Source organism: Onychostruthus taczanowskii, unplaced genomic scaffold, assembly GCF_017590055.1.
Source record: "Onychostruthus taczanowskii isolate IOZ18803 unplaced genomic scaffold, ASM1759005v1 scaffold115, whole genome shotgun sequence".
Classification (NCBI taxonomy): Eukaryota; Metazoa; Chordata; class Aves; order Passeriformes; family Passeridae; genus Onychostruthus; species Onychostruthus taczanowskii.
The window spans coordinates 242358-258789 of record NW_024498183.1 but is presented as its reverse complement, the minus strand read 5'-3'; the positions used below and the strand labels follow the sequence as shown (position 1 = coordinate 258789).

The following is a 16432-nucleotide window of genomic DNA, read 5'->3' as shown; positions in this document are numbered from 1 at the left end:
AATTCTGCATGATGAAAAGCCTTTTAAATACCCTTCCCCCCACCAGCCAAGCTTAAGCTGTGTCAGTGGTATATGTTTTATAATTACTCAGATAATCTCTGAGTAATTTTTTTGCCATAGCAAATTTTAGCATGCTCTTCCAAACTCTTGAGCCAATTAGCTTCTGTATATTGGTTTTGGCTCCAGATATCTCAGCAAAAGAGGCAAACAGTCTCAGGGTATGTTTAAAAGACCTTAGCTTGTGAGTGTATGATGTCAAAATTGATGTATCTTCCTGATATGGACTACCTCCAAATTCTGGATGTTTGAGATCAAGAACAGAAAATGTCCAAGATAAGTTTGTGGTTTAAGAACAGCCTTGCTAGAATGATACAGAAACTTTGCCATGTAATAGTGTAGGAAAAAGCTGCTGAGAACAAGTCAGTTTCTTACTCTGTAGGCAGAACCAATGGCAATGAAATAGAGTAGAGAATACTTCTGAAATAAACTGTTCCTAGATGTACCCTAGGGACTTCCCAAACCAGGGACTTGTGAAGGTTCAGTGCCCACTGGGTTATACCTTCTTGGAAGGAAACTTTGACTTCAAAATAATGGGATCAAGAAACTGGAAATTTCTTTGATGAAGCTGATGAACAATTCCCAATTCACTCAGCTGAAAAAAGAAAATGTAATATGACTTTGGGCTTGGTTTTGGTCAGCACTACAATAAGAATTTAGTAAACACAGGAGTTCAAACACACCACTCATGCTACCCTAATATGGTGTAGGATCAACAGATGCAGTCTTGCATTCCAGAGTATCAGGGAGGCTTCTCATAGGGGTCTCAAAGGGTGTTGGGTGATTCTAGGAAGTCGTGTTTTGTGTCTCAGGCTAACTTAAGCACACCTCCAGACTCTGACAAGTCACTGAGAGGATGCTGCTGACCTTAGAATGGGAAGCTGTTCAGTAGTGCTAACAGGCAGGCTGTGCACACAAACCTCATGGCTGATCCACCAGCTGGGGTAAAGCACAGAAACAAAAATCTTGTGTTGCCCTTTTTGCTATTGAAGGCATCATGGTAGTAGTTATCTGTTGTACAGGATGACTGTATCAGTAGCCTTTAATTCTCAGGTGTTTGAAACATCCCAGCTCTGTGAACAGTCAATCCATGCTCTAACCAATGTGCTCATCAGTGTTGAAAGAGGTGAGGATAATGAAATGGCACAATATATCTATACACAGCTTGAGAAAATTTGTGTAGGACAATGATGGCTTTAGAAGGTGCCCTGAATGAACAGAGTCTGGACATGGGGCTTACATGAATGGAGAATGTTTGCAGGAGGAATGTATGTCATAAAATTTGGCAAAAAGACATAAAGAGCCATTGATGTGTGTTCTGTGGGCAATCAGACGTGTGTCCTGCAGTCCCTCTACAGGCTTTCAGTGGCATGAGGACTCCAGTTAGCCCTGAGACCAAGCACAATGATTAAGCACCTGTGAATACAATGAAATCTTTATATTCCAAAATATTGTGGCTCTTTCAGACTACCTACAAGAGTAGTTCTTGGCACATGCTTTCCCCACAAATCATCCCCTAAAGAAGTGTCTGGGAGGATTACAAATGGCACTGACCAGAACAATGTCAGGGAACAGTTCATCTGTCAGTCAGATGTGATATTTCTGCTAATAGCTGTGCCTTGACTGTGGTAATTTTTTAGTACATTGTTAGCCTTGGGGATGAGACTTGCCTCAGTTGAAAGGACTTGAGGCCTGCAATGTGAAAATATATAACTGTAGAGCAAAGCTAAATACTGGCAAATCATTTTTTGGATGTTAAAACCAACCCATCCAACTCAGTGGGGAGATTATGTTTTTCCAATAGTGAACACATTCAAAGTGCTTGATATAAAACATATCTTTCCTGCAGAGGCAATGTCATCACCATCCTGGCTTGAATTTGAATGTGATCTTAGGTACTTCTTGTAAGGTCCAACAGGGCTGTCATCCTCCTTTCTGCTGAAGCATTACTAGTATCCCTGAGACAGGCTGAGGGAAGGTTATAAGTCACCTCCGATCAACAACCAGCGTGTGATGCTGAATTGATCTCGTATGTATGATGTGGCTTAGCCCTGACTGGCAACTCAGCCCCACACAGTTGCTTGCTTACTTCCCTCAGGGTGGCATAGGGGAGAGAATTGAAAGGGTGAAGATGAGAAACTCATGGGTTGGGTTTGATATATAAAACAAAAACCACACACATGTGCAGAGCAAAACAAGGAGTTAATTCACTGCTTCTCCCATTTTTGGGCATTGTTAAGCCATACCCAGAAGAGCAGAACTGGAATGGAACGGTGAAGTGGTGACTTGAGATGACATATGCCATTGCTGGAATTATTCCCCATTTCTGCTTCTTTCCCCCATTTTATGGCTGAGCATGACGCCATCTGATATGGGATAGCCCTGTGGTGAGCTGTCCCAGCTGCATCCACTCTCAACTTCTTGTGCACTCCTAGCTGCCTTGCTGGTGAGAGGCAGAAAAGGTCTTGGCCCTGTGTAAGCCCTGATCAGCAAGAACGAAAACATCTCTGTGTTAACAGCACTGTAGTCAGCATAGAGCCAAAACACAGCCCCATACCAGCTACTGTGAAGAAAATGAACTCTACCCCAGGCAAACTGGCACAATGTAGAAATTCCCACAGCCTGTGCTGTCTGTAATTCCATTACTCTCTTTTGCCCACACAGGATGAGGAGATGTTCTGACTTTGTGTTCCCTCTCCCCTATGCAAAGTCAGTTGCTGCTGGAGCAGAGACATCCACTCTGGGTGCACCTCCAGGCTAGGCTCTGTGTACATAGAGCCATTCCTTAGGAGCATTAGGAGTAGAACAGGGTGGAGTTATGGTGGTTTTTTTTTCCCTTTTTTTGGTTAGGGTTTTTTTTTGTTTTTTTTTTTTTTTTTTAATATGGATACAGGGAAGGGAATATGGTAGGAAAAATTTTAGATTAACTGGTAACAGTGGAAACTGCATGAAGGTGAAGAATAGGCCTTTTAAGATGCAGCAAATAGCAGCCCTCTGACTGGTTAAAAAAGAAAGGCCAGGTTCAGGTTAAAGTATCAAAGTAGTCAAGTAGATGTTCATCTAGAAGTATTTCTATCTCTGGGCAGCTACTGTTGAAGCATTAAGGAGAGACAGCAGAACTGTTAGAGTGCAGGTTCAAATTATGTATCAGACAGCAAATAAAAGCCAAACCTCAATCAGATTTTTTTTTTTTTAAGATGCACAGTTAGTCCCAGTATACCAAAACGAAATTGAAATACTAGTATCTAATTTTTTAAAAGTCTAGAAGATAGGTTCCCTTCTCCAAGACAGTATTGGAGCAGAAACAAGACTTGCAAGTATTAATGCAGAAGTAATACCTAAATCTCAATGCCAAAGAAAAGGAACTTCTTGTGGAATCTTCAAGGCAGGACATACTGCAAGTCGTTCTTTCTTCTTTCACTGCACAGCTCAAAAGCAAGGCTGGCAGTCTTCGGTTACACCAAAATGAGCTTTGTTAATTGTCAGTCCCTTGAAATGTATATGCTGCACTGCAGAAATTCACAGGTTTGGCTTCATTATAACAGCAATGTGAGGAGAAACTGTTCCTCTCGCTGCAGTTCTTCTGGGCAAAACAACACACTACTGATAGAAGGAAACATGACATGGTTTGAGAGAGAGAAAAGAGAGAAAAGAGAAAAGATCCTTGAACTGAGAAAAGATCCCTGAACTGAGAAGGGCGAAAAGACCTGCTGATTACCTACTGCTAGCAAAACCAGTGGGCCAGATCAGGATATTGGGGTGTTCACAATTCAGTACAATTCGGACTGCTACATTGACCTCTTGTGCAGTTACTGTTTTCAATCTTGCTGTAGTGCTCTCTTGGTGATTACTTTGCCTACACACAGTTTCTTACCTGAATTAGCAGACCTTCTTCCTCAAATGCAGCTGACCTTTGTACTGGAACTGTGCTGAAAAAAGTACTCTCCTTTGATAAAGAAAGCTAATTTATTCTTAAACACTGGGCTAATTTTTTTCTCCATCATATCCTTGATGAACATTATTTTTTCTTTTCAATTATACTAGGGAATTTAAAGAACATCACTGGGTTTGAAAAAAAGTGTGTGGTGTTGTTGTTTTCCCCAAAGGAAACATAGTATTTCTAATAGACCTCTCATGCCATTCTCTGGTAGAGGTATCTCCCTTGGTGTGTGAGCAAGCCTGTGAACTCAGCACCACAGCAGCCCAGGTGGTGCACAGTTCATGCTCTGTATTCGGTTAAATAGTGTGCAATAAATTGCTGTAGCCTACAGATTAATCTTAGAGGTGGGAAGCAAACATGGAGAGTTTTTTGGGAACTTATTGATGGTGCTTAACAATTTCAGTTCCTTGCTAAGCTCTGTTCAGGATACAGAGATGGGTTAGCTCTGTGGAAGGACTGGCACAAAGATCTCTGAATGCATTTTGCTGGACCCAACTTAAACTCTAGCTCAGTATCTCCTAAAACCTGCATGTTTTTATTAGTCTTCTCTCGTCCCCCTTCACAGAGCTCTTCTGTGTGACCCCATGCCCCTGCTACCTCTTGTCACTGCAGTTCCAGGCAAAGGGACAGCCAGCTTCCTGAGTGCTGCTTGAGCTCAGGAGAGGAAGAGCGGGCACTGATGTGGATGAGTAGCTGCAGGCTGAGACCCCACTGGCCTGTAAAGGATTAAAAGTAGATGGCTCCTGCTTGAAGCAGGTAGAAGCACTTTATTTTTCCCCCTTGATCCTTCTGTGACTCAGAGCAAAACCCTGCTGTACATAAATAACTCTTCCAGCTCTGTGAACTGGAGGAATTTGGCACAAGAATGGCTCAGTGTTTTAGGAAAGCTGACTATAACTGAGTGCAGTGAATTGTTATGCATACATTTTAAATGTAATAAAAATGGCTTTTGCCTTATTAGCATGCTGTAATAATGGAGTAATTTACATTCTTTGCTTTTCCAGAAAAAAATGGAGATATCATTCAGCTGACCGTGGGAAATAAGTTTTTATAATCAAATGGAAAAATAAAGCTGTATTTCAAAATATTTAGTTGTATAATTATATAATTTTAGTATTGTAAGTGTAATTTTGCTTGTGTAATTTGCTTTTCTTGACAAAAGCTGTCTAGTTATTTACTACTCTATTTGTCAGCAAATGAACATGTATTTCCAACACGGATTCTCGTTAAAATCTTTAAAAAAATGATAATGTGGAGTTTGAGCTCCATAGTCACCACCTGATAAAGCATAAGTAAATATGTTTAAAGTATGCAGTAGAAAAATAAATCAGCAAAAGACTTCAAATATTATGGTTATACTGTTAGTGAAGAATATTACAATTTCCTGATCATTCCTATAATTGTTTCAGTTATATTATATTAACAATTCTTTAATTATGTGAATGTCAGAAGGGTAAATTCACAAAAAGGAAAATCACTTTACACATAACTTAGTGGGATAACAATGTGTAGGACCTTTTTAAAGAAACCATGAGAGACATATTTCATTCTTCAGTCTGACACAAAAGGAAATTACTTCCTCTAGCATGCAATGAAATAAATAAAGGTCAGATGGTTCATTTTTCTGCATTTGCTTTGTTCAGTTCTACCAGTTAAACAGGATGTTTTCTATTAACATTGCTTTCAGATTTCCTGGTAACAATAGCACCAAAATAAAGACCAGATTTTGTCAATGTGAAATTTACTCCTCCTGAATAAAGTCTTATGCCTAGAATCTGCAAAGAGAAAAGCTGAAATAAGATGTGGGAGCTGCTATATTCCTGTGTAAGCACCAGGCTGAGATCCATACAAGCTTACAGGAGTCAGGTACTTGGCTTCCACCAAAACTCAGAGGAGGTGAGTACCTTTGTTCTTAAAGCTTTGTTTTGCAAATGCAAGCCCTGTACTGCAAAAGAGCCTCTCAGTATTCACTGTATATATGAGTATATATGAACGGTGCCTTGGGCATCCAAAATCTATGCAAGTGAAAAGGAGAGCACAGAGCATGCAGCTTCTCAGCTGTGAAGCAGCAGCCTTGCTGAGCCACACTGCTTACTGGCAGGCTACTGGATCTTTCTCACAGATGACACTTGGCTCAAGCCCTTAGGTGTCTTCCAGCTCAGGCAGAACATGAGTTAACTGCTGGCAAGCTTCAAACTGCATGGGGTTCAAGGGGAAGTAAGGGCTTTAAGCCAGTCATGTGCACTGGATGGTCCACCTAACTGGAATGTGGTTTGTGTTGAGGTATGTTTTCTTTGTCTATTTTTTTCCTGAAATGTGCAATTACAAAAATTAAAATATTTACATCACTACAAATGAAATTTCAGTGTCAGCTTTTTCTGTTGTCAAATGGAATATTCCTATGTGCAGCAGGTGAATTATTTTCCTTGTGGATCAGAGACAAAACTGTTTTCAATACAGAGAACAATAAACTGATTATTACAGCTATATACTTTCTGGTCAAGAAGTTTTCCTGTGTTCAGAGGCGATGCTTGTCCCATAGCTCCCATATCAGCTGTGTGCCAGGCTTCACAGTAGTTGCTAACCAGTCGGATCCCATTCAAAGTTGAACCATGCCATATTATTTTTTGAGGCCTGAAAAGTAATGTTAAGAAGTTATTTACTGGAAAAGTCTCTTTTGCTTTATTCAACTGCACACCTGTATGTGTGGTGATCTGCATTCCTTGTGCTTGAAGCAGATTGGTTAGGTAAAGATGAAGACAGAAAGGAGAGAAAGAAAAGAGAACACAATCTGATATCCCATTTCTAGACTATCAGAAAAGGGAAAGAAAAATGACATAAAGAAAGTGAGGAATTTTTATCACACATCTAGTAGCCCAAGATACTGTTACTATTTCTTTTACTATCTGGTAAAAGTAGAAAAAACCCCCTTACATGTAACATATAAATGGTAATATCAACTCACCAAGATGAATCAGTCATGACATTTCTGCCATCAAAGGAGTATATTGGAACATGAATGTTGAATTGTCCACCATGTCCATCAAATATAGATTCCCAGTTACCGAAAAGGGTTTCTCCCTGTTAAAATTCAAAGCCACTTTTACAAAAAAAACCAAAATCCCTAATCTACACCAAATAGTCTACCTTCATAGACTTATCGGTAAATTGAAAATTTTATCTGCATTTAAGGACACTTGTGATTTCATCTTTCACACCAGTTTCTGCATAATGTTTCTGAACAAACTTGTCTTGTCTGTCAACTCTATGCAAAAATAGCTGTCTGGTCCATGTCTTTGCCTCAAAGTTGTCCATTCTGCTGTCACTCCAAAAATTCAGCTTGATCATCCCCTGTCCTTTTCCTCTGAGGGCATTGTTTGAAAAATTGCTTATAACTACTGTAGCTGTAGAGAAAATATAGACATAAATTGTACTGGAACTTCTGTTAAGGTCACAGTTTTGGGAAAAGAGTTGCAAACATTCAGGGCAAAACCTTTGTGTTTGGTTTCCTCTCAAATTGCTTTTGAGTTTTTCCAGTCAAGATTGAAACAACATTGTCTTCACAAATTTCTCTCAAGGCTCTGTGTTTGCATGCATTTCAGAGCAGCATCCGTTCAACATGTTCCAAGCATCATGTGTTATTCCTGTAGGTTTCTTTGGCCGCCTGTCCTGGGAGCCAGCCAATGCTACAAAGACATGGCTTGTTTTCCTCAGTTTTAGAGTGTGTCTGTTTATGTGAGACCACAAAATGACTCATGCTCTAGACTCTCCTCTCTTTTCTGTTGGGGTATATCCAACAGCATGCCTAAGCACAGAATTTGCATTTTTCTTTGAAATGAGAAAAATAGGCATTTTATCCTATGATCACACTAAAAGGTAGAACATCATAACTTCATCACTACTTCTTTGTTTCTTGAATCTGGCTGTGAAATATGAAGCAAAGCTGCATCTTTATAAAATGCAGTTTGGGCTGAAACTTAGTACTTTTGCTATTTTCCAAGATTTTTGGGGAACCTACCGCCTATCATAAAAAACAAGCACTAAGTATCCATTTTTACCTGAAGGTTGACTACTGGCAAATGGTGTCGGTCTGTTTTTCTGACAACTGTGGCCAGATCTTGCAAATGTGATGAGAGGAAGGCTCTGTAGGTGGATGTCAAACCGGCAAGCTGGGCCTGCCGAAAACACTGAAAATCTGCTCGCATGTCACCAGACAATGGGAAGTTCAAAGCCACCAGATGCAACTGGAAGAAAAAAGAAGAAAGGGCACCATTTAAAAAAAGTTTATGCCACAAGGAAGATATATCCTGGAAACAAAACTGTGCCCCCTCCTCCTGCCAGCACAGAACACGTACACTTCATAACAGGTATGAAAGTTATTTGCTGCCATAACATTATATTTCTCAGAACCATGAGACCCTTAGCAGAAATATCAATTTATCTTTCAATTTTAAGGAAACCATGAATATTATGTATTCCTAAAAATAAGAATCTTTTAGTGTTGTATTCCATTTTATTTAAATGGTATGCTCTGTCTCACCCCTCCGAAATGTATGGTACATTCTAAGCCTGTGGTCCTGCCCTGAACCATCCTGTACCTGTAATCCCATTGGCCCAAGTCTGATTCCACGCCCACTTCAATTCCCCTCTTAAGCTGTGCTAGGGGATCAGTCTGGCTCTTAGCCCGTCCTCTCTCTTAGCCTCTTCCCCCCCTCTTGCCCCCTCCCTCTCCCTTCCCCCCTTTTCCTCAGTAGCCATGCTGTTCCTGGGGTTGGGACCCCAAATAAACCTTCATCTGCTCAGCACTCTCAGAAGCCGTGTGGAGTCTCCTTGCCTGCCTGCTGCTGCCAGCCAACTCACAGCCTAGGGGCCCCTCCGGGGACATCCCCGGGGTGCCCCCACCTCAAAACGCACTGCAACATTTTAGAAGCATCTTATATTTTCAATTGGAAATCTTGGGAGTTTTCACATGAACAAAATCACAAATCCTGCAAACATGGAAAAAAGTAGTAAGAAGCGACTAGGTACCATTTAAAAATAGAAGAAGTAGCATGCTTAAGTCAAGCAGTACAAATGCAAGAACTAATCCACATGCTTCCTTTTTATTTCTTCTGGTTTCATTTTTTAGATATGTCAGTTACCTTGCTTTCTTTTTCTAAATATTTTAAAGTATTTTAAATAGAGGCTTAAGTTCTAAAGTGTTCATCTAGGCCAAGTAGCACCACGAAGATTGAAAATATTGTAACAAATATTTTAATTATTTGTAGCACTATTGTTAGTTTAGAAGTTACTCTGTATTGCAGGTACAATCACTAAGTGAAGAGGTATTCCTAACTCAGTCAGGAGTTTTTTTTTCCTTTGAGATGAGAAAGGGGCTGGGATGATGAAAATAGATCTGGAGGGAACAATAGAAGTGTATTTGTAAATTTCTGAAGTAGAATCTGAGTTTGAAAAGCAAATATCACAACTGTCCCTAAAGCTGCAAACTGTCGCATTACAAAGCATGGCTCTGCAGCTACAATACAAATCTCATACTTACTGCTGGTTTTGCATTGTTCATATTTGATATTGGTCTCAGTGCCGGAATAGACTGAAATCCCTATTATTTGAACACACACACACACACAAAAAAAAGAAAAAAAAAAGAAAAAAAAAAGAAATTAAATATCAGAATTTTACACACTCAGTAAATTTAAAATAAAAATTAATTACACCTGAAATTCTGCATGAAAACAGCCTGCTCTTGGTAGGAGCAGGAGAGCAGTTGAGGAAAATCAAAACTGAAAGGGTAAGGAGGATGTGAAAACAGAAAATGTAATGGGTGGAAACACTTCTCAACCCTGTTAATTGTTTCAAGAACAGTAAAGTTTTCTTCTCTAGTTATGGCAAGTATGAGTAACAAGCCACCAGCTGGAGCAGATGGGAAACTCAGGTGGTGTCAACTGGAGGTTGCAGGAAATTTCTTATAACTTGAGGTCTAGACATTTTTCCAGTGTGCTAGGTGAACTTCTCCCTGACTTACTTTAACTGTTTTTGTTTCTGGCCATCTTCCTTCTTACTGCTCCTTCATAGCACTCTCTTGCCCTTTCATTTTCTCAGCAGATCAATTAACTTATCATCAAAAAACCTTCTCTGTTCCCTTTGTCATTTCTTGGTTTTCATCCTCCCACAATTTTTTGGGACAGACAGCATGTTCACATGCAGTCTGGTACAATAACTTGCAGAATGGGGTCAAGCCTGAACTAACAATTGAGGCTTTAAAGAGCACCCTCTGCACACTGCAGGGTAAGCTACATTCAGGTGATGATTATGGTATGCTGAATACAGGACTACAACCTTTCAAAGAAAATCTGCTTTTCTGAAACCCTTTTCTGACCTTCCTTGAAGGGAATCAGGGCTTGATATGACTGATTCCAGGCTTATGAAACAGAATTCTGTGGGTTTGTGGGTTTTTGTTTGGTTTTTCTTTTGTTTGTTTTTTGGTCTCTTTTGTTTTGTTTTGGGGATTTTTGTTTGTTTTTGGTTTTCGGGATTTTTTTTTTTTTTTGTGGGCTGCTTATTCTGTTTTATTCTGCTTTTTGTAAATGTTGCTTTCTGTCTTTAGTATTTGGAATCTCAGAAGATACTGGGAACAGGTGACTGTCCAAGGAAATCAATCTGCAAGCTTATGTAGTGGTAGGATGCTTATTTTGAACTGACAAATCTTGGTGGAAAATCACATTGTACAGAGATCTGCATACTACTTCTGCCAAGTGTATCACACATCTACACTCAGTTTTTCACAGTCCAGTATTTTGTACTTACATGGCTTGATATGGCTGGAGGAGGAAGGCTGTCAGCAGGGATAGGAATTAGCTCACCAAGCTGAAAGAACCAAAAAGGAGATTAGAAAAAAACCATATCACTAGGAGCTTCTGAATTCAAAATAAGGAGTCTTTGCACCCACACTTCTCTCCCTCTGTGAAAATGTCCCTCACCTTCATTGTGAGGAAGGGAGTTGGAAAAGGTTAGGGTGTAGTGCAATAGTACCTGCAATTTTCTCCATCCTTTCTGAACACGGATAAAAACCTCACTGGTTTCCCTCAGATAGATTAGTGTACCTTCTGCTACATAATGAACTTTTTCCAACATACCCTCGATGTTTTGGAATGTCGTAACCTGTCAAATAGGAGAATGAAACATACTTCATCAGACACACAAAACATTCTGCAGGTTAAATAGTCTCATTTGGATACATAAATGTCAAGACTTCTTCCCCAGGAAATGCTCATAAAGTCAGTTTTATCCATAAAGTCAGTTTAATCCATAATGTAGTATGAATATCATGCTACTTTGGCATACTGGCATTGTCATTCTGTGTATTGTAGTAGAATGACAGCAATTTTGTACTAATTTTGTGCAGAGTGAAGATTGTTGCACTCCTACAATTTAGCATCCTGGGTCAAAATGGCAGAGTTCAGAAGAGAACTGCAGTAGTTTAAAACTGGGACAAATTTCAAGAAAGTGCAATCACTTTCCCTTTTTTTTTTCCTAATTTCTTCATTGTCAGAAGGCATATGAATGCTTTATAAATAATGCAGACCCTACTACAGAATTGTATATTTTTTTATTTGTCTTAGTTTTGACCTAAGTAAGCTCAGACCTTCTGTCTGATACAGTAGCTCCCAGCCTGCAACTACAGTCTTCTGTCTTGAGGCATCAGTTTTTGAACATTTATTTCTCCCCTGAGAATTGCAATGAATGCCCTCTGCTAGCTTGAACAGGGCTTTTGGGGGTGGTTTTCTCAAGCTTTTTTGGTGAGTTTATTTGCTGTTTTTTTTGGGTTTTTTTGTTTGTTTGTTTTTTTTTTTTTTTTTTTTTTTTTTCCTTTATGGATATCTTAGACCCAATTTTGATTCATTTCATAATATAAGAAAAGGAAACAAATTTACATGTAGGCTCTGGCAGAAGGATTTTTAGAATTGCTAGGGAAATCTACAGTTTGCATCTTAAAATTGTGTGGTTTATAAAACATTCTACTAAATAAAAACACAGGATGGAACTTTCACTCCTCTTTCGGTGCTACCAGTGACCACCAAAAGTTTTGAAGAACATTTTCTATAGCAAACTTCCTTATTGTGCTCTCTTACCAGATTCCTTGTGGCAGGTGACCCTGGCTCTCCAGGAGGACCTGGTGGCCCAGGCATTGCAGCTGCTAAAAAAATATAAGCATACAATACATCCTGAAGGTCATCTTTTTTGAGAGAAAATGTGAGTGACACAAAGAAAGGACTTAGTGATGGTGTCCAGGAGCAGCAGAAGTTTTAAATAGCCATAGTCATGTCCTTAATAGCTCAAGTCAACTACAGAAAATACATTCTAAGGTTTATTTTAAGAAGCAATGATGGAACAGTTTTTTCTCTGTTTTTTTGGGAGGTTAAGGCCAACAGATTGCAGTCTGTTGTAGAAACTGCAAATGAAGAACTAAACCCACTTGAATTGACCAGAATGCTATTCTGTTAGCTAGTGCACATGGAAGAGGAAGAACTTTTTGCTCCTGCCCATATAAGCTTCGAGGGAGTCATAACATCTTTTGCTCTAAAGGCAAACAAAAATTTACTTTTCCTTAGATAAAATATTCATGTGTGTAAACTCATCTTGTGTTATAAAGCAAAAAAAAAAAAAAATTCATCAGGGGTATGAACTTGGACTACTATGACTGCAGTCCACACCACCTGGTACCTAGTATCTGTCTCCAAAAGTGAATTTCTTCATCTTGAGCTGTTTTCTGGAGTAAAAACTTTCTTTTAAGGTGGGAAAGATTCAAAGATATGGAAGACTAAAAGCATTCATTTTGTGCAAATGCATGTCATGATAATGGAACTTTGAAGTTGTTTGTAAGGAGCTTCTACACAAGGACCTTGTTTGTTTGGTTTTGTGAAACCCAGAGGAACCTCAAAATCACCTTTTGCAAGAAGAATCTTTGCACCGAGGCATTTGCAAGGATACTCCAGAGCAGGTCCTTCATGCCAATGGCAGGGGAAGGAGGTCAGCTCTCAGAAGCGTTTATAGCTATTTACCTACAGATAAGCTATTCCTCTTTCCCCACATTGCAATATGTGAACTCCATACTACAGTATGTGAACTCCATAATTACAGATGGTAATAGCTTTAAAAGAGATAACTGAACCACGGAGATAGGGAATAAATAAACATCTGTTCCAAACATTTAGTAAAATATGTGCTGCTTAAAGAACCCTTTTAGAAAGCAAAGAGGAAAATGTGTAGGAGGATGATGAAGACTAATGGCAGAGAGCATAAATGAAAGTATAGGGATGGAATACTAATAATAATTTGTTTTGTCTGACTGGGTCTCTTAGCTAATATCCAGAAGTACTTAATCTAAATTACACAGGAAAAGGCCTGAAGACCTTTACAGGCTTATTGGATGTGTGGATCTTTCTGTATTGTGATGGTCAAGGGCTGATTCACATAAAGCCTATGTTCCAATGTTAAACATATCAAGGATTTTTTCTTTTTCAAATATTATTCAGAGGATGAATACTTCTGATAGACACTAAATTAATAGTATTGACTGGATGACAGATGGGAGTCTCTATACTTGTTGTATAATTGAGGCTGACCAGGTTTAAGAAATACCAGGAGAGAACAAATTGAAGAGAGATATGTCAAACTAGTATACTGGAAGCACTTGTGGGAAAACAGGCTAATTGTTCTCAGGAATGGAGAACTGTATTTCCTAGACCTGTCAAAACTTTAGGAAGAACAGATCTCTGTTACAGCATCTCTATTCAAGTAAAGTCTCCCTTTCTACTAGTACACCATCTTCAGCTGAGATTAAAGAATGCTCTGCTCTGGTTTCACCTGGCTGGATTTCCATGCTGGTCACAGATCCTCAAGGGAGGAATCAGACATTTTCTCAGGCATACCTGTCAAGTAATGTCAAAGGAGCCCAGGACCGCATCCGCTAGAACCCAAGGCTGGACATTAACAGCTTGTCACTAGGAAACCTGTGACCCAAAAGGAGTCAAAAGCACAAATATCTTGAACTGTGACACCTGATTTCTAACCACATACTCCCTTTGATGTCATCTTGTTTGCAAAATTCCTCTCTTGATATGACTAGTTGTGGCACATTTTGCTCCTTTTCTAGAAAGTTTCTAGAAAACTTTTCTAACCCAGTAAGTTGAAAACCATTAGAGGCAGAGTAAGCAACCTGAAGTTCCATTTCTATTCTATTCTATTCAAATTCTATTCAGCATTTGCATAGCAACTAGTTTTTACAAGCAGTTCTCCAGCAGTCTGATTCTAGACCTAAACTCTGCTGTGGGTACTGCCAGAAAATCAGAGAAGCACTTGGGCTGGAAAAGACCCTTCAGATCATTACCTCCACAGGCAACACCCAGAACTGCAAAGTCTGCTTCTAAAGCATGTCCCTAAGTGCCATGGTTTTGCTTCCAGAGATAGTGACTCAACCATTTCCCTGAGCAGCCTGTTCCAGTGGCAATCCTTTAGGTGAAAAAAAATTCCTAATATCCAATTTAAAACTCCCTTAGTACAACTTGGGGCCATTTTCTCTTGTCCTGTTGCTTGTAACCTTGGAGAAGAGACTGCCCCTCCTGGCTACAGCCTCCTTTCAGGCAGTTGTGGAGAGTGATAAGGTCACCTCTTTTGCTCCAGGCTGAACATCCCCAGCTCCCTCAGCTACTCCTCATGTGACTTGTTCTCCAGGCCCTTCCCCAGCTTGACTGCCCTTCTCTGAACATGCTCCAGCACCTCAATATTGTTTTTGCAGTGAGGGGCTGAAAACTGAGCAGAGAATTCAAGGTGTGGCCTGACCAGTGCTGGGTGCAGTGGGACAATCACTACCCTGCTCCTGCTGGCCACAGTATTGCTGATGCAGGCCAGGGCCATTGGCCTTCTTGGCCACCTGGGCACTGCTGGCTCACGTTCAACAGCTGCCAACCAGCACCCCCAGGTCCTTTTCTGCTGGGCACCTTTCCAGCCAGTCTGTGTGGGGTTGTTGTGACGCAAATGCAAATGCAGGACCTGGCACCTGGCCTTACTGACCCTCATACAGTTGACCTTGGCCCATTGGTTCAGTCTGTCCAGACCCATCTGTAGAACATTTCAGCAGATCAGCCTTCCCACCCAATTTGGGGGCAAACTCACTAAAGTGTGCATTTGATCCCCTAGCCCAGATAATTGATATTGGATAGGTCTGGACTCAATACTGAGACCTGGGAAAACCCCCTTGTGTTGGCCACCAGCTGGATTTAATTCCATTCCCCACAAGAAGAGCATTTTGTCCCAGATTTATCCAGCTGGTCAATTTGATGGATTTTGCAAAGCTATCAAGGTAACCTATCTCTACTATGCAAATTTCCTCCCAGCCACAGCCACAGCAAGATCCTTCACACAATAGCACTTCTGTGGCACTAGTCAGTGAAAACTGTCTGTAGAGAAATTGTCCCTTTTGTGCTCTCAGTTCCAACTTTCCCCCAGGAGAAATTGGTGGAGGGCAGGAGGAGAGCAGGGAAAAACCTGCCCAGCTATGCAGAGAGGGTGGGCAGGTGGGATAACCTGCCAGGTGAGAAAGAATTGGTCATGTGTGGGTTGTGGGCGTGTGGCTGTACATTCACACATACACTGCAAAGCTCACCTGAGCCATATATTGCAGGGGGGCCGGGTGGTCCAGGTGGTCCAGGTGGGCCAGGAGGTCCAATTTTTCCATAGCCTGGTAAGCCAGGTAGGCCAGGTAACCCTGGAGGTCCTCTGGGTCCAACAATTGAATCTCCTTTTGGTCCCTGTCAGTGATGAATAATATTTCCTTGAATGTATTGGTTTCATTGCTGCAGGGCCATCATCTCTGGTGGCAACATTTATCAGGTGCCTGCCACTACACTGCCATTTAGACATGAGTCTAAATGTAAGTACCTCCAAGGAGGCATGGGTATAATGGAAAATGAACATTTTAACCATATACTGAAATAAAGTCAAGTATTTAAATTTCAGAAAGCTTTTTGAAAAATCTCATACCTACCTCTGAGCAGCTGATACCTGCAAAACTCTCATCAGTGCTCTCAAAGTCCTGGATCTCTACTCTGCTCATGCTGAGACTGCCTGCTTTGATGGGCTCAGAGAATTTGTGGAACACTTTAATGTAAAGTGTGTCTATGCAAGGTGTACATCTCATGATGAGTGCTGTCTTCTCCCTCCTGTGATCAAATGTTAGCCCTTAACCTCTCCAGCTGCCAGACTTGCAGAATAAAAAGACTTCAACTCCCTTTATTTCCAGTTTAGCAGCATGTCCTCAGCCTGACTGAGGAGGACTGCTGCTCTATGTGCTCACACCATCCTGCAGACATGGAACACATTGGACCCTGGACAAGGAGAGCTCAGCTGTGCCAGTAGAACAGTTTCTAAACAGGGAGA

At 40.5% G+C, this 16432-nt stretch overlaps 1 protein-coding gene across 2 annotated transcripts in view; it reads right to left on the bottom strand.

The window, feature by feature from the left end:
- Nucleotides 1-4050: 4050 nt before the first annotated feature.
- LOC121348223 (collagen alpha-1(XV) chain-like) overlaps nucleotides 4051-16432 on the bottom strand; it is a 116277-nt gene continuing 103895 nt past the window's right edge. For both annotated transcript variants that reach the window (XM_041427512.1, XM_041427513.1), the window contains 8 exons: nucleotides 15660-15804; nucleotides 12127-12191; nucleotides 11027-11155; nucleotides 10802-10861; nucleotides 9537-9596; nucleotides 8056-8241; nucleotides 6963-7078; nucleotides 4051-6631 (listed from right to left, as the gene is read on the bottom strand). In XM_041427512.1, coding sequence (XP_041283446.1) covers nucleotides 6415-6631; nucleotides 6963-7078; nucleotides 8056-8241; nucleotides 9537-9596; nucleotides 10802-10861; nucleotides 11027-11155; nucleotides 12127-12191; nucleotides 15660-15804 — 978 coding nt within the window. In that variant the 3' untranslated portion in view covers nucleotides 4051-6414. The remainder of the gene's footprint in view (nucleotides 6632-6962; nucleotides 7079-8055; nucleotides 8242-9536; nucleotides 9597-10801; nucleotides 10862-11026; nucleotides 11156-12126; nucleotides 12192-15659; nucleotides 15805-16432) is intronic.